This window comes from Prenolepis imparis, unplaced genomic scaffold (genome assembly GCF_030444845.1).
Source record: "Prenolepis imparis isolate NDT839.2.m4 unplaced genomic scaffold, iyPreImpa1.0 SCAF_22, whole genome shotgun sequence".
NCBI lineage: Eukaryota > Metazoa > Arthropoda > Insecta > Hymenoptera > Formicidae > Prenolepis > Prenolepis imparis.
The window spans coordinates 450,851-477,076 of NW_028141180.1; the positions used below are offsets into that span (position 1 = coordinate 450,851).

A 26,226-nucleotide genomic window follows, 5' to 3' on the forward strand; every position below is an offset into this window, starting at 1 on the left:
ATGAAACTGCAAGAGTTGCAGCATCAACTGGCCGATGCTTTGGCCAAGCAACTACCACTACAAACTGTGGTTAACAATTCACAGCCTGCAGTGGTGGATGCTGAAAATGAACAGCCTGACGATCCACAGCCTGATAATCCTCAGCCTAACAATACACAGCCTGCAGAAATACCACGAAATGAAATTGATGGAAAGGATTCATTTCAATGTAATTATAATAATAATATTATAAATAAATAAAATTAAATATTAAATAATATATATATTTATATAGATAAATTTTATATATAGATAAATTTTATATATCTTTTTTTACAGTGAAAAAAAAACCGCGATGGGCAAGAGCAGGAAGAGGCCGAATCCGTGGACGCGGACGTGGCCGTGGACGCGGAAATAAAACCATTATAAATTACATAAATATGTGAACGCTATAACTCTTGTACTTACGTTAATAATAAATCATTTTCGGCACTAAGAGCATCTTCACTATTTATGTAATTCTAAAAATAAATCTATTATTATTAGATTAATAATCCAGATTTCTCTCTCTCTCTCTCTCTCTCTCTCTCTCTCTCTCTCTCTCTCTCTCTCTCTCTCTCTCTCTCTCTAACACACACACACACAACACGCACGCGCACACGCACACACAACACGCACGCACACACACGCACACACAACACGCACACAAACTATCTCTTTCTTTCTTAACCTCATTCTCTCTCTTTATATCTATATATTTGATATTTTTTATTGTACATACACGTACGTGCGTTTATAATTTATGTATGAAATATTTTTTTCAAATTTCAAATTGTTTATATCTTTTTGATAAATATATTTATACATATAAATTAAATACACATATAGAGAGTAAATACACATATAGAGATATATATATATATATAGATAAATAATCTTTAAAAATTTTTTTTTTTAATCACATTAATTTTTTATGTTTCTTCTTCTTATTATCATCGTTGTCATCTTTACGCTTATTATTTTCTTTTTTATTCTCCTTTTTACATTCTTTCTTCTTATACTCCATTTGTTTTTCAAATTCAATCATTGCATTAATTAATAAATGATCTAGTCCATCTTCTAATACTGAAATTACATACATTACATACTCATCGTCATCGATGTATTGAGCAAGTACGCGTGGGCCATACCACTCAAGAGTAAAGGTGGAAGCGAGACGGCTGACGCTATCGCCGAGATAATTCGAGATAGCAAGAGATGCCCGAGAAACATGCAAACCGATATGGGGAAAGAATTTTATAACGCTGACGTGCAACGGCTTATACGGAAACATAACATCAATCACTATTCTACATATTCGGTATTGAAGGCATCGGTTGTGGAGCGATTCAATCGCACGCTGAAGAACGACATGTGGAAGATGTTTACGCTGAACGGAACTTACAAGTGGATCGACGCATTGGCGGAACTCATATCGGATTACAACGCGCGCAAGCATCGAACGATCGGCATGCGACCCGTCGACGTCACCCCCGCGATCGCTGATAAACTTTTAAAAACGGTATATAGTAACATAAAGATTGCCGCTCCGGCAAAGTTCAAAGTAGGTGACCCGGTACGCGTTAGCAAGTACAAGAAACTTTTTGAGAAGGGTTACACACCAAATTGGACAACCGAAGTGTTTAAAATTGTTAAAGTGCAGCGTACTAATCCCGTAACCTATCTACTCGAGGACTATCGCAAAACATCTGTCGCTGGAGCGTTTTACGAGCATGAGTTGCATAGCGCGAATTATCCGGACGTATATCTCGTGGAGAAAGTACTGCGCAGGAGGGTGACGAGGTTTACGTAAAATGGCTGGGATTTGACAATTCGCACAACTCTTGGATACATAAGGACAATGCAATTTAATTCATACAAATTGTATTTATTAATTACTCAAAAATTAAAAAATATATAATGTGTACAACAAATAAAAGTATTTGAAATATTACAATATACATGAAATATGTGAAATATAAAAATCTTTATTAATACATCCTTTCCGTTCCAATATATGAAATACATACACATATGTTACATAACATATCGCACATACATTATATTACATTATATTACATTATATTTTATAAGGGTATCTGATAATGTCCCCATGGTAATGTGTCGGTCGAATCAGGTATGATATACCGCTTATCGTCGTACGGACTTAGAGCAATTTTTGTCTCGCAGATGGTGTATACTTCATGCAATTTCGACCTAATACATGACTGACTACGTGTCATTTCAATCTCGTCGTTCAGGCACCGCGTATAATCGTCGAATGTTATCGTCCTCGCGACAACGTTACTTTTGACACCTTTAACCTTTTTTGTATCTTTCTTCCCATCTACTCGCAAAGCGTACATTTTTGCTCTAAGTCCTACAAATTCAGTCATTATCGCGCCATTATTTTCATCCTTCATTAGACCTGGCACCTTTTTATTCACAAGCGGTATACTGTACGCGTTGTCAATTGGATAATCGCTCGTATCGAATCTAGCGATATCGCGTTTCATATTTTCATACACGTCTTCGCATTTAATATGATATATTAAACTATCTGTATCGGTGTACATTACCCGACATCTGTCACGATAGAGCGGTGACATGTACTCGTGATGAAATTCGTACAGACACACTTTCGATATGTCGAGTATACACATACCAACATAGGTTGGTTTGTTAAATTTTACTTCTAGTTTACGTAATTCTACGGCAATTAAATTTTCTGAAAAGACGCTCCTGCTATGGAAATTTGGTTTCGCTATCATCGCCTCTGCTCCGTATCGTCCGTCCCACTTTGTCAATAATTTTACATCTACATGTATACCCAGGAAGAGTATAATAATACGCAGGATCGAATCCGTAACTCGCGATGCAAGTGTCGCGAAAGTTTTCAAATATATCAGCCAACAACAAGACATCAGTTTTTAAGTACAGATCGCTGTATTCACCCAAGGTTTGAATGGAGAACTGCTGCCACACGTTGACGGCGTGTGCGTAGTCGCTCTCGGATACAGTGTCACCGGTTAAAGAACTGTAAAATGATTCGCGTGGTGGTAAACGCGTGTCTTGCAGCTTGTCCACGCAGTCAATGTACTCGTACGGCAAGACACCTTTTCGCGTTAATAATTCAAAATTGTTAGCGGATAATGCGGAAAAATTGGAACGCAAAATTTTTAACTTATCCTTATTCAAAAAAAGATGCCAATTTGTCAAGACTAGCATTGATGAATCGTAATTTCATGCAAGCTTTCCGATCTTTGTCGTCGTCGGTACTATTGACAGTCTTCGTAAATGAAATGTATTTTTCTTTTGTTATTGGAAGCACATCTACGCGTCCTTCATACGCGGTAGCTATTTCTTTTATGATAAAATGTGCGTCATAGACGGATAGATTATGGAAAACTACAGGAATGACATAAGAGTCTTTGTAGTTTAGATTACAGTTTGAGTGCGCGGGACCCCTGTATCGCCCGGTCAGATGACAATGATCGCGTACGCGTGTATCATCCGGCGCAAACGGTTTTTCGCAAATGTGACATTGCGTGACGCTATGAAATTTTTCCCATTCATCTTGCGTTAATTTTGTCATGTGGACATTATCAGACAAAATACCCTTTACGCGATGCGCTAAATTTTTAAGTTCTTCGGCGAACCATGAAACGCAATCGATACTACGGCGAGAATTATACGCGGATAACGAGTTGTCGTACGAACATTGCACGTAATACCCAACGCTAAATACCTCGTGATGTTGGGAGTATGACGCATGTTCCGGCGTCTTCTTCAGCACGCACTCCAAGTCGGCGTACACCACGAAGGGAAGTCGCTCCTTTCTGTTATAGTTGTCGAAGTCGAGCCACTTGTCTTTATCGCTTGGTAATCGGATAGCGCAGTCGTTCATTTCTCGACAGTCCGCAATGTGAGCCTCCAATTTTTCGCTCAAATTAAAGAAGTGCAAGCATCTGTGAAAGAAAAAAAATTACAATTTTATTTACAATTTTATTTTCAATTATTATACATATAATTTGCAATAAATATACATACCGATCGCAGATATATTTCTTGTGGTCATGTTTGCTCAGTTGCGTGCTGACAAGCCGGGATAGATTTTTTATATACGCGAAATGCCCAACGCTGTCGTCCTCCTCCACATACAGCATATTTACATGTTTTTCTCTCTTCCGATCGGTGAGCTGTATCGGAAGAATAGATAATTCCTTCTTCCTCTCAATGCCGTAGACGTTGATGGAAATATCTGACACAATGATTTTCTACAATAGCAACACCATCGACAATCCACTGCATTGTATAATTTAATCACATGCTTTCGTACAGCATACATGTGTCCGAAATCTTGAATAGAGATCATACATGAAGTACATAAAGCCAGAGTACCACCCGTAGAATAATAAAAGTATATGGCGCAAACTTTTGTACGTCCGTTTAGCGCAAGGATTTGTGAATTAGACACTACCTTGTCGTGAATATCCATAAGGTCCTCACTGCGATCACTAATATAATTACTGTCACTCAACAACAATGATCTTCGTCAGATTCGTCTACATTGTTATCCGACAACTCGTGATTTTCATCAGATGACTCGTTTAATATTCTCTCGAAATTATTATTTTCCATTTCTTTTTAACTCTCTACACTGTGCCACTGACACTTCGCATAGGACACTTTAACTCGTCGAATGCTAAAGACTTTTTGACGCGGAGACCCACTCTCCATAAGCTTCAGCCCTATCCCTCTCAAAATTATCGCAAAGGAATATCATAGTAATAAAATCGAGCGCTATCTGTTTATAAAAATTCGAGCAGCCGAACGTTGGCGCCGATACGTCGCAATTTTTCCTTAAAAGATATTATGGAAGATGTTTCGCTCTCGTTTATGGGAGATTTTCCGCGAGGGTACAAAGCTGCCGAACGTCGACGCTTTTACATTTTCACCTATAAATAACGTTTCGACATGTTCGTCGCAGCCTCATCCCCCTCAAAATTTCCTAAATTTCCACAAAAGAATATCTTAATGATAAAATGTCCATAAAATGAGAAACATAGTTTTATGGCTTCTAGAGCGCTCCGGTTACAAGCAGCCGAACGTTGGCGCCGATACGTTGCAATTCTTCCTTAAAAAATATTAAGAAAAATGTTTCGCTCTCGTTTTTATGGGAGATTTTCCGCGAGGGTACAAAGCTGCCGAACGTCAACGCAAATAGGTAGAGGCCTATTAAATCACGTTTGACTTGTTCGTCGCAGCGTTGGCCCTAAAATCTTCATTTCTTTCCTAATGATAAAATGTCCATAAAATGAAAAACATAGTTTTAATGAACTCTAGAACGCTCCGTTGACGAGCAGCCGGACATCGGCGCTTCCATAATAAAATTATATTAACGAGGGTACAAAATTGTCGATCGTCGGCGCTTGTTCTATACCTTTTTGGGGAAAATGTCTAAGAACCCTCATAAAAAAGTCGTAAAGATACCATCTACAAATATTGCATTCAGAAAACTCCCCCTCTTTTGTCGAAACATCCCCTCCACCCGCGTGACGTCAGCCCCCGCGCCTACGAGATACCCCCACCCCGCGTGACGTCATACCCCTCGCCTTGGAGAACCCCCCGCGCCCCGCACCCCCCCTCAGAGGACCTGGGTTAGAACTCTCATAGTATATCTACTAATTCCGAATTAGAATTCCTCTAGTTTCTAAAGTATATCTTACATTTTGTACAATGTATTGATATCTTAAAGGAAAAGGACCCCGCACAAAATACATAAAATTTTGGCTCTCAGTGGAATTGACTGAATTTTTGATATATTGTAGTTTAAAACATTCTGATCAAAGGATTTAATAGCCTCAAGGCTAAATAATGGATAATAGTTACTGAGTTACAACCAATCAAACAACTCGATCAAAAGTCCTGATTTTTCGTGCTTGACTGGCTATAAATCAGTAACAAAAAATGTAATAGGCTCAAAGCTGAATAACAGATGGTTACTGATTTACAGCCAGTCAAACACGAAAAACTCTGCGCTCTGCGAGATGTTTGACTGCAGATGTTAGCTGGGTCGAGTAATCGCGTTTCTGAAAGTATACCTCATGTTCGCGTGCTGTTGGCCTCTGCCATCGAACGTGGCTTCAGAGATTTCTTCGCACTGCCTTTCGATATTTTTGCTGCGCAAATTCGACGGTACTCAGCGTCGCGGCTGCATGGACTCTCTATAAGCACAGTGACGACGTCCTTCTAGTGATGAAGCTGGGAATGTCAAGTGAGCGCTGTTTCGCAAGTCCCGTTACAAATAACGCTTTTCGCTTTGCAGGACAAACGTTTGCAGGTAAAAGTTTTATGGATACATTTCTTCCTTGAAAAAGTTATATTCCTCTTTGAGAATTTTATTAACAAGAATCTTTGCAAAAGATGGTGGATAATTAATAATAAAATAAAAAAATTAACATTTGTCATATAAATACGTAGTTAAAATTATTTTTTTTATTATTGCTATAATTCTAATTTTAATAATTATTTTTCCGTTAAATTGTTTTATACATTCTATTTAAAATTTTAACAAAATGTATAGTATGTTTCCGCGTATTGAGATTTTTTTCTATAGCAATTATATATATATATTTGTGTATGTATAAAAATATAATTGTAAATTTACTTATCTCATAAAATAAATAATTTTTTGAATATAATTTTTGTGATATTTATTATTTTCTATACATCATCTTTTGCAATTTTGTTATATATAAACAAATATATGAGATTTTAAAAAATTATAAATTGATATAAAGTGAAAGAAAGAGTAATTTAATAATACCTTTATTATAATCATTATTTATAATATTATTATTTATAAAACACAGTAACAAAATTATTAATATCAATTTCGACAAATTTACAGTTTATTGTTTTGGAAATGGAGAATTATTATAAGCAAGCGCAAAAATATGAAAAGGAAATTTTTCAAAAATATGTTGACAAATGCAAACCATTTTATGGTATGTAATTAATATGTAATTATTATTTCTATATTTTATACAAAAGTTTAATTATTTATATGTTTTATATAAACTAATCAATTAATTACGTACATTTAATTAATATTAAAACAAGTCAAAGATATATTAAATAAAATGCTGAACTTTTTATTTATATATTTACACATCATATTTTTGATAATTTACAAAAAATATGAGGATTATAGCTATCATAGTATTTCTTTTTTTCTTATGAAAAGAGAAATTTCGTGTGGGAGCGAGCGTGTCCACGGATTTTAGAAAAATGGAAAAAGAGCAATATCGGTCGGTGATTCGATTCTTGTTTTTGGAAGGGAAATCGCGCAGCGAAATCAAAGAGCGCTTGGATAAGCGCTCTTTGATTTCGCTGCGCGATTTCCCTTCCAAAAACAAGAATCGAATCACCGACCGATATTGCTCTTTTTCCATTTTTCTAAAATCCGTGGACACGCTCGCTCCCACACGCGGTCAAAACAAAACTACGAGTCCGATTCGGTTGAAATTTTGACAGTAGCCGTCTACGAGAATGTACTACACGATAGTAAATCTCTCTTGTGATACTGGCACCATCGGGCGGTGAGGCTAAGTACTTATCGGACCACCCTCGTATGTAAGAAAAAAATATTTAAAAGAAGAATAGAGTTTTTAAGTCTAAATTATGATGTAATTTCTTTGCATGCATTTCCATTCTCCATCTTTCTCCCACCCGTAAGTAGTCTCAGCTCTCATACGTAGCTCGTTGTAAGGTCCTTGCGGGGATGACGTCATGCGGAGAAGGGGGAACGTGACGCTAGAGACTGAGAGGCTAGGGATCGCGAGACTAGGGACTGAGAGGCTAGGGATCGCGAGGCTAGGGACCGAGAGGCTAGGGATCGCGAGGCTAGGGACCGAGAGGCTAGGGACTGCGAGAGAGGTAGCGCTTAGGAGAGAAAGAGAGAGCGCGAGGTGAACGCGAGAGAAAGAGAGGGTGTGAGGCGAACGTGAAGGAGAGAGATGTTGCGGCGAGGAAAGAGAGAGAGAGAGAGAGAGAGAGAGAGAGAGAGAGAGAGAGAGAGAGAGAGAGAGAGAGAGAGATGACGCGAGGTTAGGGACTGCTAGCGCTTAGGAGAGAAAGAGAGAGCGCGAGGTGAACGCGAGAGACAGAGATAGCGAGAGGCGCATGCGAGAGATGACGCAGTGAAGGAAAAGAAGAGGAATTTTTAAAATGAATATATTAATTTAATATTAATTATTTTTAATTATGAATAAATGTGTATTATACATTTGTGTGTGTGTGTGTGTGTGTGTGTGTGTGTGTGTGTGTGTGTGTGTGTGTGTGTGTGTGTGTGTGTGTGTTTAAAAGAATATAAATGGATATAAATGTATATAAATGTATATAAATGTGAATATATAAATGTGAATATAAAATGGATATAAAATTTTTAAAAATATATAAATGAATATAAAGATAAGAATATAAAGATAAGAATATAAAGATGAAAATATAAAGATGAAAATATAAATGAATATCATAATATATAAAAATTGTCTGTGGTGGAGGTGACTATGGTAAAGCCGACGATTGTGGATGCGAGGCGGTGAGGCGGCCGAATGCTAGGTGCTGTGAGAAGCGGAGGCGACGGCTGGGCGGGGACTCCTGCATAACAGAAAATTTTTATTAATTATTTTAATAATTTATAATTTATTTTAGAATATGCATTAACTATCATTTTTTTATTATACCTTACCTCAATATTTTTATGCACAAAATAATAAAACAAATTGTGTGTGTGTGTGTGTGTGTAATATGTGTATGTGTATAAAATTGATGTTTAATATTAAATTCAAGAAAAGATTATTAATTTATGATAATATTTTGTCATTGACTTTTTATTTTTTATATATAATATGTCTAATAATATCTTTATTGTATTTTTATTATATTTAATAGTAAGATAATGTCGTGTGATATAACTAATTAATTTTATTCTACATATATCTAATTAACAAATACGAGAAAGTGGAGCAAAACCAGATACTTTTTTGTATTTGTCTTTTTACAAAAATTCAAAAGACAAAAAATCTATTGACTGTTAGTAGTGCTAAGTAAACTTTAAACTACGAGAAAATAAGGCTAGTTGCTGAAAATAAGTAGTTTGCTTACCAAGGATAACAAGATTTTTCGAAGTTGTCAAAATACCCGGTTTTGCCTTACCGGTAGGTTAAAACCGGTTACTCATTTAAAAGCGTGCAAATTACCGTGCAATTTCGAAATCTTAATTTATTTAAATCATAATACAGTACAAAAATGCACAGAGAGAATTTTCTCTTAGAATTTACCCTAAAACTCATGGTAATTATGAGACAATATGGTATGAAAAGAATTTTATGAGAATTTTTCTGATTAATATTTATCACATAATAAAAAATAATAATATCTATCACAATAAAATATAAAATATGTTTGATTAATTGTACTAAAAGTATAGTTTCACTAAAAATATGGTAAAATTAATCAAACATATTTAAAAAATTCTTTTCATACCATATTGTCTCACGATTACCATATTTTCAGGGTAAATTCTAAGAGAAAATTCTCTCTGTGTGTATGTCTATAAACAAAAATCACAAAAAAGCAAATATCTTGCTCTACATAGCTGCAGAACTCGTGGATCCACCCTTGGCATGTAATGCACTGTATCCAGCCTTTGATTGATGTTAAGTACAAATTATTACAAAAGATGCAGGCTACATCTTTTTTTCTTCTAAAGATAAACTGTCTTCTTGCTTTTTTTATTATTTAATTTTTTAATCCTTTATATATCCTATATTTTTTGTACCCGGTTTTGCCCTACACGTAGATACCCAATTTTGCCCCAACACGAGGAAAATAATAAACACGGCGGCTGTATTCTGACGTAAAAGAAACGATGAAAACTAATGCGATCTATACTTTCTAATATGTCCAGATTTCAGTTCTGCACTTATCAAAATATAGATGCTTTGTATAGAAAAAGTCCACGACGACTTGATTGTTGCTCCGATATCGATCTTTTTTGTTTCGAAAATTTTAAACTTCTCTTAAAAAAGAAGTATCGTGTATACGTGGACACGGTTCATCTCACAATAATAATGGCGTCAATTTACAATTAATGACACAAATTGGTCACAAACGACAATACTTATCACGAAGAAATAGAGGTACCCGGTTTGACCTGCCTACCCGGTTTTATCCTACTTTCCCCTATATGAAATTTCTCTTTTCATAAGAAAAAAAGAAATACTATGATAGCTATAATCCTCATATTTTTTGTAAATTATCAAAAATATGTGTAAATATATAAATAAAAAGTTCAGCATTTTATTTAATATATCTTTGACTTGTTTTAATATTAATTAAATGTACGTAATTAATTGATTAGTTTATATAAAACATATAAATAATTAAACTTTTGTATAAAATATAGAAATAATAATTACATATTAATTACATACCATAAAATGGTTTGCATTTGTCAACATATTTTTGAAAAATTTCCTTTTCATATTTTTGCGCTTGCTTATAATAATTCTCCATTATGGACTAAAAACTAAAGCTGCCAGCTCGCAATCGATGAGCTGATGCTTGTTCAAGGCGTCGCTAGCGCGTATTACATTTGATACTTCTTTAGGATTCGTTACATTGGACGCGATATTTGAAAATTGCGTAAACTTGATATCGACTGTATTGGTAATTTTAACCAATCGGTCAAAAGTTCATCAATGCATGGATCGAGATCGAACATACGGTGTAATGTCGATTCGATCATCATCATGCATACATTTGAAGATTCAAGACTTATTAACTTGGCGTCGTTAATCGTACGAACTCGCACTGTTAACGGTCCAACGCTTATAAAACTGTAGGCATCTTTAGAATCATTTCGAAGCAGATTCTGAATATTGTGACGTTGCTCGTAGAGTCCTTTCCACGCTTCGAGAGATAATATCAGTTCCTTTCGTCGATGATCTCCTATGGCGATTTCCACGTAACTCGGTGGATCCACTTTGATACCAATTTCGAGGAATTTAAATTCCGTAGCTGTCAATGCGTATCGTCTGCCTAGTATACGAACCGCACGACGCTCCAACGAAATGTAATTCTATAAAAATGAAATTAGTTTGAAAATAATACAATTTGTAAAAAAAAAAAAATATAAAGATAGAAAGAAGTTAAACTTACTCGTCACATTTATTCTCAAACGATGGAGTGTCATCACGACTCGGTACGTAATTATTCACACGTCTGCCGGAGCCACTGCTTCTTTTAGCGTAGTACATATTTCCAGATTTTAAAAGTGAACCACCAGTATGAACGGTTAACGCTACACTGATAAAATTGTATAAAATTAAGAATATACGTGACGCTTATTTTTAAAAGTAGTGGGGTAAATATGGTGGGAGATTCTAGAATACTATTGGCGCTATGAAATTTAGGAGAAGGGGAAACGGCGCTCGGATAAAAAGAATTCTTAGAAACGATTCGTGAGGAAAGGATTGGGGAAGGGGAATAAGAGATAAAACACATTAATGTTTAAATATTTTATTTTTCCAAATCTTGCAATTCTTTCTGGCGTTGCGACCACCAGTTAAATATTTTGAATACATTTTGTAATGCGCAATTCTTAACATGTTTTCCACATCGCATAGTGTTTTTAACATCTAGATTATTTAGAGACTCGATATCATCGTAATCAGCATCCAAGGTCTCAATAATGAAACCGTTTCCCGCATCATCCAATATATCGAACCATTCTCACTTCTCAAGTCCTTTTACATATACGAGAATGGATTCTTCTTCTTCTTCATGTGGTCCACCAACGATAGCTGTTGTAAACGTTGTCAAACGCTGAGCCATGCTGTATGGAACGTTTCCATCTTCCCATTGCAATCCATGATGATTTCGAGTCAACCATGAGGCTTGGTGTCTCTCCGATTTTATGAGCACACCCCATGGTACAGGACATGCGAAAAAATAATGTGACAAAATAAATCCTCTTCTCAGGATTGCCGCTTCCTTTACAATGAATTGTTTATTGAGGATAAACCCCTGTAGATCCACAAACGTTGATACGGACATGACGAGATCTCTCTCTTCGATGTATCAGTTAAAAAGAAGAATGGCAACTATCTCATAACACTTTGATTTATATTCTGCTATGCTTCCCCCTCTCTCTAAATTGTTGGTGCGTTTAAGTGATTTTGCGCACAACATTGGTCAACGGGTTGTACTGGATCACGCGATCGTGTATGATGAGACAGTACGCAGTGGTATTCATCGGCAGTAGATATACTATGAGAGTTCTAACCCAGGTCCTCTGAGGGGGGTGCGGGGGGTTCTCCGAGACGAGGGGTATGACGTCACGCGGGGTGGGGGTATCTCGTAGGCGCGGGGGCTGACGTCACGCGGGTGGAGGGGGATGTTTCGACAAAAGAGGGGGAGTTTTCTGAGTGCAATATTTGTAGATGGTATCTTTACGACTTTTTTATGAGGGTTCTTAGACATTTTCCCCAAAAAGGTATAGAACAAGCGCTGATGATTAACAATTTTGTACCCTCGTTAGTATAATTTTATTACGGAAGCGCCGATGTCCGGCTGCTCGTCAACGGAGCGTTCTAGAATCCATTAAAACTATGTTTTTCATTTTATAGACATTTTATCATTAGGAAAGGAATGAAGATTTTAGGGCCGACGCTGCGACGAACATGTTGAAACATGATTAAGTGCAAAAGCGTTGACGTTCGGCAGCTTTGTACCCTCGCGGAAAATCTCCCATAAAAACGAGAGCGAAACATTTTTCTTAATATTTTTTAAGGAAGAATGCAACGTATCGGCGCCAACGTTCGGCAACTTGTGTTCTTACTCCTCTATCCATAAAACCGATATCTCGGGAAACTATCTTTTGAGATACGCCAAATGTTAGAAAAGAAGATAGAATTAAGTGAAATATATATAAGGAAGATGAGAGCGCGTCAAACCATAGTACGATTTGAAAGCGCATAGATGCAGCGGTGAAAAAAGTTTAGTGGTTACTTTCTTGTATTAGAAGTGTTAGTGGTATAGTGAATAAAAGAAATAATGGAAAACATCGAGCAGAACGAACGCGACCTGTTGGAGCGGTCCCATCAAATCACCACCTTGGGCGAATATTTTGAATGGGCGCTGCGCTGCGAGGACTTTATCAAACTGCTCGAAGAACGCAGTCGTGTCAAGCGTCCGCGACTCTCCATTGGATATAGACAATCTTTGGTTGCTAGAATCGCGCGACTCGAGGGTGCAAAGACTCGATTGCAGAGACAGTTTTTACCCAGTGGTGGTAATTACAGTGGCGGTAATTACAGTGGCGGTAATTACAGTGGCGATAATAACACGGGAAGACTCGTTTGGCGAGAGATCGATACCGCGTTCGAAAATCGGATACTGACAGGTGTGGTGATTAACACAGACTATATTGAACCGCGACAATTTTTGAAAGACGCTAGTAGTGTAGTACTTGAGCAAGTGCAAGATGTTATAAAAATACACAACTGTGCAAAAGTAAATACCGTGTTCAACGGTGAGTTTGTGACAGGTGATAAGCGTGCCAACAAAAGCATTAACACGCGAAATTATGAACTCTTTCACACATCTGATTTACGCGAGTGGTATGAGCGGCATGTCATCGAATCCACTTTGGCGTCTCTCGAAGAGTTTCAGGAACGTGATAGCGGATGGGCATTGTCACGAATCCTTGATCTTACGGTCAATGTCAACAAGTGCAATCCTATGCGCGCGGGATGTTATCTAAACTTACCGCGAGAAATTATGACGAAGAGAGCAGTGGTGAACGTGCGATCAACGGAAAATGCATGTTTCGCATGGTCAGTAGTGGCCGCTCTGTACCCCGCAGAAAGACATGTGGAACGAGAATTTTCATATCCCCATTACACGACAGTGTTAAATCTTCAGGACATTGAGTTTCCGATGACGTTAAACCAAATTAAAAAGTTTGAACTGGCAAATAACATCTCAATCAACGTCTACGGCATTGAGAGGAAGAAGGAACTATCAATTCTTCCGATACAGCTCACTGATCGGAAGAGAGAAAAACATGTAAATATGCTGTATGTGGAGGAGGACGACAGCGTTGGGCATTTCGCGTATATCAAAAATCTGTCTCGCCTCGTAAGCTCGCAACTGAGCAAACATGATCACAAGAAATATATCTGCGATCGGTATGTATATTTATTGCAAACTATATAATAATTGTAAATAAAATTGTAAATAAAATTATAATTTTTTTTCTTTCACAGATGCTTGCACTTCTTTAATTTGAGCGAAAAATTGGAGGCTCACATTGCGGACTGTCGAGAAATGAACGACTGCGCTATCCGATTACCAAGCGATAAAGACAAGTGGCTCGACTTCGACAACTACAACAGAAAGGAGCGATTTCCCTTCGTGGTGTACGCCGACTTGGAATGTGTGCTGAAGAAGACGCCGGAACATACGTCATATTCCCAACATCACGAGGTATTCAGCATCGCTTATTATATACATTGTTCGTACGACAACTCGTTATCCGCGTATAATTCTCGCCGTAGTATCGATTGCGTTTCATGGTTCGCCGAAGAACTTAAAAATTTAGCGCATCGCGTAAAGGGTATTTTGTCTGATAATGTCCCCATGACAAAATTAACGCAAGATGAATGGGAAAAATTTCATAACGCCACGCATTGTCATATATGCGAGAAACTGTTCGTACAAGACACGCATACGCGATCATTGTCATCTGACTGGGCGATACAGAGGTCCCGCGCACTCAAACTGTAATATAAATTACAAAGAATCTTATGTCATTCCTGTAATTTTCCATAATCTATCCGGCTATGACGCACATTTCATCATAGAAGAAATAGCTACCGCGTATAAAGGACGCGTAGATGTGCTTCCAATAACAAAAGAAAAATACATTTCATTTACGAACTGTCAATAGTACCGACGACGACAAAGATTGGAAAACTTTCGTGAAATTACGATTCATCGATTCATACAAATTTCTCAGTGCTAGTCTTGACAAATTGGCATCCTTCCTCGATAAGGGTAAGTTAAAAATTTTGCGTTCCAATTTTTCCGCATTATTCGCTAACAATTTTGAATTATTAACGCGAAAAGGTGTCTTTCCGTACGAGTACATTGACTGCGTGGACAAGCTGCAAGACACTCGTTTACCACCACGCGAGTCGTTTTACAGTTCTTTAACCGGTGACACTGTATCCGAGAGCGACTACGCACACGCCGTCAACGTGTGGCAGCAGTTCTCCATTCAAACCTTGGGTGAATACAGCGATCTGTACTTAAAAACTGATGTCTTGTTGTTGGCTGATATATTTGAAAACTTTCGCGACACTTGCATCGCGAGTTATGGACTCGATCCTGCGTATTATTATACTCTTCCTGGGTATACATAGGACGCGATGCTAAAACATACACGCGTAAATTTCGAACTGCTTACCGATATCGATATGGTTATGTTTATTGAACGGGGTATACGCGGTGGTCTAAGTCAATGTTCAGGAAGATACGCCCATGCTAATAACAAATACATGCAATGGTATGATCCGTCGAAAACCATCATCGTACCTTATGTATTTCGATGTAAATAATTTGTATGGATGGGCAATGTGTCAACCGTTGCCATATGCCGATTTTCGATGGGTCGATGATGTATCTAATTTTGACATCTCGTCAATAGCGCTCGATTCACCTAGGTATCTAGGCTATATCCTCGAAGTAGATTTAGAATATCCGCAACATCTTTACGACATGCACACTGACCTACCGTTTTGCCCGACGCGCGACAAGCCGCCCGGCAAGCGGGAAGATAAGCTTCTCGCAACGCTATATGACAAGAAGCGTTATGTCATACACTACCGCAACCTGCAACAGTGCACGCTCTTCGTATCGTAAAGATACATCGCGTATTACAATTTACTCAATCCGCATGGCTCCGCGATTACATTGAACTAAATACAAAATTTAGAACACAAGAGAAAAATGATTTTGAGAAAAATTTGTACAAATTGATGAATAATGCAGTATTTGGCAAAACGATGGAAAACGTTCGAAATCATGTAGATGTAAAATTATTGACAAAGTGGGACGGACGATACGGTGCAGAGGCGATGATTGCTAAACCAAATTTTCACAGTAGAAGCATCTTTTCGGAAAATTTAATTGCCGTAGAATTACGTAAACTCGAAGTAAAATTTAACAAACCAATCTATGTTGGTATGTGTATACTCGACATATCGAAAGTGTGTCTGTACGAATTTCACTACGAGTACATGTCACCGCTCTATCGTGAAAGATGCCGGATAATGTACACTGACACCGACAGTTTAATATACCATATTAAATGCGAAGACGTGTATGAAAATATGAAACGCGATATCGCTAGATTCGATACGAGCAATTATCCAATTGACAACGCGTACGGTATAGCGCATGCAAACAAAAAGGTGCCAGGCTTGATGAAAGACGAGAATAACGGCGCGATAATGACCGAATTCGTCGGGCTCAGAGCAAAAATGTATGCTTTGCGAGTGGATGTCAAAAAGGACACTAAAAAAGCAAAAGGTGTCAAAAGTAACGTTGTCGCGAGAACGATAACATTCGACGATTATACGCGGTGTTTGAATGACGAGATTGAAATGACACGTCAGCAGTCATGTATAAGATCGAAATTGCATGAAGTGTATACCATCTGCGAGACAAAAATTGCTCTAAGTCCGTACGACGATAAGCGGTATATCATACCTGATTCGACTGACACATTACCATGGGGACATTACCAGATACCCTTATAAAATATAATGTAATATAATGTTATGTAACATATGTGTATGTATTTCATATATTGGAACGGAAAGGATGTATTAATAAAGATTTTGTATTTCACATATTTCATGTATATTGTAATATTTCAAATACTTTTATATGTTGTATACATTATATATTTTTTAATTTTTGAGTAATTAATAAATACAATTTGTATGAATTAAATTGCATTGTCCTTATGTATCCAAGAGTTGTGCGAATTGTCAAATCCCAGCCATTTTACGTAAACCTCGTCATTCCTCCTGCGCAGTACTTTCTCCGCGAGATATATGTCCGGATAATTCGCGCTATGCAACTCGTGCTCGTAAAACGCTCCAGCGACAGATGTTTTGCGATAGTCCTCGAGTAGATAGGTTACGGGATTAGTACGCTGCACTTTAACAATTTTAAATACTTCGGTTGTCCAATTTGGTGTGTAACCCTTCTCGAAAAGTTTCTTGTACTTGCTAACGCGTACCGGGTCACCTACTTTGAATTTCGCCGGAGCGGCAATCTTTATGTTACTATATATCATTTTTAAAAGTTTATCAGCGATCGCGGGGGTGACGTCGACGAAAACGAAAATCGAGTTTGGACATGCTTCGCTCGGTGGAATGACGTCACTGTTATTGGAGAATGTAAAATAGCCGATTTCATCGATCGACGTCAACAAATTCTCCAGATACTGATATTTTGGCTGTTGCAGTGACTTTGAGTACACGTACACGTTTTCAAAGCGGACGCCGTGCGGGCTTTCTATCAAACTAATCAACACGTTAGTTTTACCGCAATTCGAGGGGCCGCAAACGATCGCGCGTATAGTAGTCGGCAGTATCTACGTATCACGTACCGTGTCTACGCATCTCCGCGTTGTCCCCCATCGATCGTAATCTGGCGTCGTAATTCGTCACGCGTATCGCGAAAGGTTGTCGCACGAATCTCATTTTGTGTTCACTCCCCGATTGAATCGAACGCTTGCCTATTTATAGCTGCGCGGAACCACGAATCGCTCAGTAACGAAAAAATGTTTGTCTTGCTATCAAGTCCTTACGATATTTGTAATTTGAGCACCGAACAGCTACAATTTGTGTCGAAAACAGTTTTATTGCGAATGTGTGGCAATTACGTCCACTGCGTGTGGGACAAGCTTCCAGAACATATAAAGGCGGATTTGGAGGTTCAAACTTATCGCCGCTGTTTCGAACATTACAATCGACCGTGGCAGCAGACGCACATCGACGGTCCAACGCCGATGATAAAGGATTGCAGCGAATGTCAACGAAAATAGGTAGAGGCCTATTAAATCTCACGCACTTCCGATCGAATTCCATATCCCCGGCTATCAGTTTTGCGGTCCGGGCACGCGACTACAAAAGCGATTAGCCAGAGGCGATCGAGGTATCAACCCATTGGACGCAGCGTGCCGTGAACACGATATAGCGTACTCTCGAAGCAACGATCTCATCGAGAGACACGCGGCAGATAGGATTGTCGCCAAGGAAGCGCAAACTCGCATCGTTGCGAGAGATTCGACTCTCGGTGAGAGAGCCGCCGCCACAGCTGTCTGGGCAGCGATGAAAGCCAAGACGAAGTTCGGTATGAGCCTGAAGACGACAAAGACGAAGACGAAGAAAAAGATGGCGAAGAAGCGAATACTTTCCGGTAGCGAAACGTGGGGGTGTATTGCCGATTCTACCAATGTTGGGCGCGCTCGGATCTCTGGTCGGTGGAGCGGCTGGTGTAGCAAAGATGGTGAACGACGGAAAAGCCGCACAACGTCAGTTGCAAGAGATGCTACGTCACAATCGCGCCATGGAAGGTCACGGATTGTATCTCGCTCCATACAAACGCGGACGAGGAGTTTCAACGAGAAAAAAGGGGAAAAAAAAACATCAAAGACACGCTAAAAATGCCACAGGGCGTAACTACCAACATACAATTGCTACAACTGGCAAAACGTATGCACATTCCGTATTTTAGAGGTGTTTTCATGCGTGATTCATTACCGATCGGTGGTATATATCGAAACGAGAGCGGCATCGTAAATTTGGATAACGCTAAAGGATCGGGTACTCATTGGGTAGCGTATGCAAAGAGGGGGGATCGCGCTATATATTTTGACAGTTTCGGCAATCTTCGACCGCCGAATGAATTGGTGCGATATTTAAATGTGACAAAGATACAATACAATTACACACCTGTTCAAACTTACAATCAAAGCATCTGTGGACAATTGTGCTTACAGTTTCTCCGAGCGGTCGATGCATGTGAATTTAAAGACTGACATTGCGCTATTTAACTCAGTATTCGTTAAACAGTTTTGCCGATATGTCTATGACATTCACACTGACCGGGAAGAGTGGTGTTCTCGCGGCAAACTACTTTCCCGCCGTAGATTTGAGCGATGATGAATACGAGCTAGGTCTAGCGGATTTTGAGACTTATCACACGATATCGAACGTGAATTCCTCGAATAATAAATTTTACTTTGGCAAAGATGACGCGGAAATTACGATTCCCGAGGGATCGTACGAGCTACAAGCGATACATGAGTTTTTGAAACATGCAATTTCACGAAAACGTCCGCGACACGCTGTTCATGACGATGATAAAAAACACGCTGACACCACGGATATTCAGACGAATTCATATTCGGACGAATGACGACGGTGACTTTGAAGATGGAGAATATCCGATAGTACTCCGCGCTAATTATAATACGATGAGGAGTGAGATCAAATGCGCCTACAGAATGAATTTTAGCAAGCCTAACAACATTGGATCGCTGCTGGGATTCTCGAACCGTATACTGCAGCCGCGAAAATGGTATAAGTCGGACATGCCGATTAATATTATCAACGATGAACATTATCCGCGTAGAATGTAATGTGACCGCGGGCGCGTACAGCAACGGCAAACTCGTTCATACGATACATGAATTTTCACCGAGGATACCACCAGGATATAAGATATCGGAAACACCGGCGTACATCATTTACCTGCCGATCATCATGCGGAGCATTACGGATTTAACGTTACGCGTTGTCGACCAGGACAGACGATTGCTCGATTTTCGAGGAGAAGAGATCACCATTAGATTGCACGTACGACGACGACAGCGATAACGTACGTGTGTGGTGTATGAGATGCTCGTGTTGAACGGATCGAAAGACACGAGAGATAACACAAACTTTACGGAGCCAGCGACAACAACAACGTCGACATTCACTAATATCCAATCATCCGGTTGCAGTAAGAAAAAGAAACTGAACGCATCAAACGTTGCGTTTTTACAATCTTTGGGATTCGCAGTGCGAAACATCTGAACAATGACCGATATCCTCAACATTGGAGACGAGCCAATCTTCGACGATCACATCGTCAAGATCGAGACTCACACGTACAACCCGTTCGCTAACACAACATTCGGTCACAGTGATGAGATAAGAATACCCATACAACAACAGGATCTGTATATGTTGCCGTATGAAAGTTTCCTATACATCGAGGGAGAACTAAAGATAAATAAACCAGCCGAAGGATCTGCTGTGATACTGGGAAATAATTGTGTCGCATTCATGTTCGATGAGATTCGATACGAACTCGATGGCGTGGAGATTGATCGCAATAGAAACGTGGGAATAACAAGTTTGCTCAAAAACTATGTCACGATATCATCCGATAGAAGCGTGATTATGAGAAACGCCGGCTGGACTGATCCGACTACTGCGAATGGAAACTTCAATTTTTGCATACCGCTCTACATGTTATTGGGATTTTGCGAGGATTACAGACGAGTGGTGATGAACGCTCATCATGAGTTAATCTTAATACGATCGCGCAACGACAACAATTGTCTGATTGGATATTCGACGCTGGAGCCTGTGATCAACATATTCAAGATACAATGGCGAATGCCGCATGTGTTGTTGAGCGAGATTAAGAAGCTGTCGATGCTGCGCGCTCTGGAAAGCGGACATTACCTCAGCATGGGTTTTCGCTCGTGGGATCTATGAGTATCCGCTATTGCAGCATACAACCAAGCATTCATGGGCCATTAAGACAGCGACTCAGCTGGAGAAGCTACGATATGTTATCTTCGCTCTGCAGACAGGTCGGAAAAACATCATGTCTGAGGATATGAGTCGATTCGACGATTGCAAGATGACCAATGTGAAACTCTATCTGAACTCGGAATGTTATCCGTACGACGATATGAATCTGGATTTCGATAAAAACAGATGGTCGATTCTGTACGATACGTATGCGCGTTTCTGCAAGAACTATTATGGATACGAGTATCTCGAGCCGAGTCTCACCGTCTCAATGTTTCTACGTAACGGTCCGTTCGTGATCATCGATTGTTCTCGACAAAACGAATCGGTCAAGAGCGCAACCGTGGATGTGAGATTGGAATTCGAGTGTAAGGAGAATGTGCCGATGAATACCACTGCGTACTGTCTCATCATACACGATCGCGTGATCCAGTACAACCCGTTGACCAATGTTGTGCGCAAAATCACTTAAACGCACCAACAATTTAGAGAGAGGGGGAAGCATAGCAGAATATAAATCAAAGTGTTATGAGATAGTTGCCATTCTTCTTTTTAACTGATACATCGAAGAGAGAGATCTCGTCATGTCCGTATCAACGTTTGTGGATCTACAGGGGTTTATCCTCAATAAACAATTCATTGTAAAGGAAGCGGCAATCTTGAGAAGAGGATTTATTTTGTCACATTATTTTTTCGCATGTCCTGTACCATGGGGTGTGCTCATAAAATCGGAGAGACACCAAGCCTCATGGTTGACTCGAAATCATCATGGATTGCAATGGGAAGATGGAAACGTTCCATACAGCATGGCTCAGCGTTTGACAACGTTTACAACAGCTATCGTTGGTGGACCACATGAAGAAGAAGAAGAATCCATTCTCGTATATGTAAAAGGACTTGAGAAGTGAGAATGGTTCGATATATTGGATGATGCGGGAAACGGTTTCATTATTGAGACCTTGGATGCTGATTACGATGATATCGAGTCTCTAAATAATCTAGATGTTAAAAACACTATGCGATGTGGAAAACATGTTAAGAATTGCGCATTACAAAATGTATTCAAAATATTTAACTGGTGGTCGCAACGCCAGAAAGAATTGCAAGATTTGGAAAAATAAAATATTTAAACATTAATGTGTTTTATCTCTTATTCCCCTTCCCCAATCCTTTCCTCACGAATCGTTTCTAAGAATTCTTTTTATCCGAGCGCCGTTTCCCCTTCTCCTAAATTTCATAGCGCCAATAGTATTCTAGAATCTCCCACCATATTTACCCCACTACTTTTAAAAATAAGCGTCACGTATATTCTTAATTTTATACAATTTTATCAGTGTAGCGTTAACCGTTCATACTGGTGGTTCACTTTTAAAATCTGGAAATATGTACTACGCTAAAAGAAGCAGTGGCTCCGGCAGACGTGTGAATAATTACGTACCGAGTCGTGATGACACTCCATCGTTTGAGAATAAATGTGACGAGTAAGTTTAACTTCTTTCTATCTTTATATTTTTTTTTTTTTACAAATTGTATTATTTTCAAACTAATTTCATTTTTACAGAATTACATTTCGTTGGAGCGTCGTGCGGTTCGTATACTAGGCAGACGATACGCATTGACAGCTACGGAATTTAAATTCCTCGAAATTGGTATCAAAGTGGATCCACCGAGTTACGTGGAAATCGCCATAGGAGATCATCGACGAAAGGAACTGATATTATCTCTCGAAGCGTGGAAAGGACTCTACGAGCAACGTCACAATATTCAGAATCTGCTTCGAAATGATTCTAAAGATGCCTACAGTTTTATAAGCGTTGGACCGTTAACAGTGCGAGTTCGTACGATTAACGACGCCAAGTTAATAAGTCTTGAATCTTCAAATGTATGCATGATGATGATCGAATCGACATTACACCGTATGTTCGATCTCGATCCATGCATTGATGAACTTTTGACCGATTGGTTAAAATTACCAATACAGTCGATATCAAGTTTACGCAATTTTCAAATATCGCGTCCAATGTAACGAATCCTAAAGAAGTATCAAATGTAATACGCGCTAGCGACGCCTTGAACAAGCTCATCGATTGCGAGCTGGCAGCTTTAGTTTTTAGTCCATAATATCGTATGTAAGAAAAAAATATTTAAAAGAAGAATAGAGTTTTTAAGTCTAAATTATGATGTAATTTCTTTGCATGCATTTCCATTCTCCATCTTTCTCCCACCCGTAAGCAGTCTCAGCTCTCATACGTAGCTCGTTGTAAGGTCCTTGCGGGGATGACGTCATGCGGAGAAGGGGGAACGTGACGCTAGAGACTGAGAGGCTAGGGATCGCGAGACTAGGGACTGAGAGGCTAGGGATCGCGAGGCTAGGGACCGAGAGGCTAGGGATCGCGAGGCTAGGGACCGAGAGGCTAGGGACTGCGAGAGAGGTAGCGCTTAGGAGAGAAAGAGAGAGCGCGAGGTGAACGCGAGAGAAAGAGAGGGTGTGAGGCGAACGTGAAGGAGAGAGATGTTGCGGCGAGGAGAGAGAGAGAGAGAGAGAGAGAGAGAGAGAGAGATGACGCGAGGTTAGGGCTGCTAGAGAGATAGCGCTTAGGAGAGAAAGAGAGAGCGCGAGGTGAACGCGAGAGACAGAGATAGCGAGAGGCGCATGCGAGAGATGACGCAGTGAAGGAAAAGAAGAGGAATTTTTAAAATGAATATATTAATTTAATATTAATTATTTTTAATTATGAATAAATGTGTATTATACATTTGTGTGTGTGTGTGTGTGTGTGTGTGTGTGTGTGTGTGTGTGTTTAAAAGAATATAAATGGATATAAATGTATATAAATGTATATAAATGTGAATATATAAATGTGAATATAAAATGGATATAAAATTTTTAAAAATATATAAATGAATATAAAGATAAGAATATAAAGATGAAAATATAAATGAATATCATAATATATAAAAATTGTCGGTGGTGGAGGTGGCTATGGTAAAGCCGACGATTGTGGATGCGAGGCGGTGAGGCGGCCGAATGCTAGGTGCTGTGAGAAACGGAGGCGACGGCTGGGCGGGGACTCCTGCATAACAGAAAATTTTTATTAATTATTTTAATAATTTATAATTAAAAAGAAATACTTACTAGTTCCAATTTTCCACCACAGGTTCAGGTGGATATGGTTCTAGGCCAAACAGCTCCCGAAGAGCGTACATGTTTTCCCATAGCCCATTGTAAACGGTATCCATTTCCCGCGCCTCCGCAGTTTCACACCACATTTCTGCAAACATTCGCCGATGTTCCCACCTTACCATTCTCACCCACTCTCGTTCAGTTAAGCCTTGCTCCACCATGTGTTGCGGTCGTAAATTTTGCACAATGCTATCGATCATCTGAAAAATATGAATATTTAATATATCTAAACATATTGCAATATTCTGTACAATAGTTTTAAATAAATTGTACAACTTACTATTTCGGGGAGCGTACGGCGCAGAAAACCTCCAGTCATTTTTTCACTATTTTTTTACACTCACTTCGCTCGGCGACTGTTCGAGACTTTTTGATGTGGAGACAGACTGTCTCTCCATAAGCTTCAACCCTCATCCCTCTCAAAATTATCGCAATTCTTCCTTAAAAGATATTTAGGAAAATGTTTCGCTCTCGTTTACGACCGATTTTCTGCGAGGGTACAAAACTGCCGAACGTTGGCGCCGATACGTTGCATTCTTCCTTAAAAAATATTAAGAAAAATGTTTCGCTCTCGTTTTTATGGGAGATTTTCCACGAGGGTACAAAGCTGCCGAACGTCAACGCAAATAGGTAGAGGCCTATTAAATCACGTTTAGACATGTTCGTCGCAGCGTCGGCCCTAAAATCTTCATTCCTTTCCTAATGATAAAATGTCCATAAAATGAAAAACATAGTTTTAATGAACTCTAGAACGCTCCGTTGACGAGCAGCCGGACATCGGCGCTTCCATAATAAAATTATATTAACGAGGGTACAAAATTGTCAATCATCGGCGCTTGTTCTATACCTTTTTGGGGAAAATGTCTAAGACCCCTCATAAAAAAGTCGTAAAGATACCATCTACAAATATTGCACTCAGAAAACTCCCCCTCCTTTGTCGAAACATCCCCCTCCACCCGCGTGACGTCAGCCCCCGCGCCTACGAGATACCCCCGCCCCGCGTGACGTCATACCCCTCGCCACAGGAGAACCCCCCGCGCCCCGCACCCCCCTCAGAGGACCTGGGTTAGAACCGGCATAGTATTCCTACTTATGTGTGCGTGCGTGCGAGTGCGTGCATGTGTGTGCGCGTTTGCGTGTGCGTAGCGTATGCGTAGCGTGTGCGTGCGCGCGCGCGCGAGAGAGAGAGAGAGAGAGAGAGAGAAATTAAGATTATTAATCTATATATTTCTTTTTTAGAATCACATCAGCAGCGAAAAAATTTTTGACGAAAACAACATCTTGAAGTCACATTTACAGGAGCTGCAACGGCAACTGGCCGCTGCTTTGATCAAGCAACAGCCTGCAGTGGTGGCTGCTGAGAATCCACAACCTGCAGAGGTGACTGCTGACAATCCTCAGCCACCACTGCAGGCTGCTGACAATCCACAGCCACCACTGCAGGCTGCTGAAAATTCACAGCCTGCAGGTGAAAAGGATACGTTTCAACGTAAATATATTATAATGATAAATAATGTATATTTTTTATTTAATCGGCTCTCAATATTAATAAATAATAAATAAATAAATGTGATCTGATGTTCTAGACTCTTTTCGGACTCTAGCTCTTTTCGGACCTATATTTTTCTCGCCTATTTTTCCATTGTAAGTACGAGGTTAATTGATAATTAATCAAATGGAACTCAGTGATCTCAAACCAAGAGATACTGTTCCGAAAAATTAGAAATTAATTTTCGCGCTTGGCTCTATTGGCCGACATCTAGAACATCAGATCACATTTATTTATTTATTATTTATGATAAATAATGATAAATAATAATAAATAAAAATATACATAAGTAGTAAATAATATAACCAAAAACTTAAATTTTATATATTTTTTTACAGCAAAATACAAAACTCGGTGGGCAAGAGCTGGAAGAGGCCGAGGACGCGGACGCGGACGTGGCCGTGGACGCGAACGTGGCCGCGGAAGCAAAACTATTATTAATTATATTAATATGTAGTAGATAGCTATAAATATTAAATAAATACACACATATACATATTATATATTTTTTAATA

General features: G+C 39.1%; 1 protein-coding gene across 1 annotated transcript; it reads left to right on the plus strand.

Moving 5' to 3' along the window:
• LOC145946801 (uncharacterized) lies at positions 1 to 26,226 on the plus strand. The gene is made up of 4 exons (XM_083056558.1): positions 1 to 208; positions 319 to 338; positions 25,402 to 25,651; positions 26,050 to 26,226. The coding sequence occupies exons 1-4, from the start codon at positions 1 to 3 to the stop codon at positions 26,166 to 26,168; spliced, it is 597 nt and encodes a 198-aa protein (XP_082912684.1). The 3' UTR covers positions 26,169 to 26,226.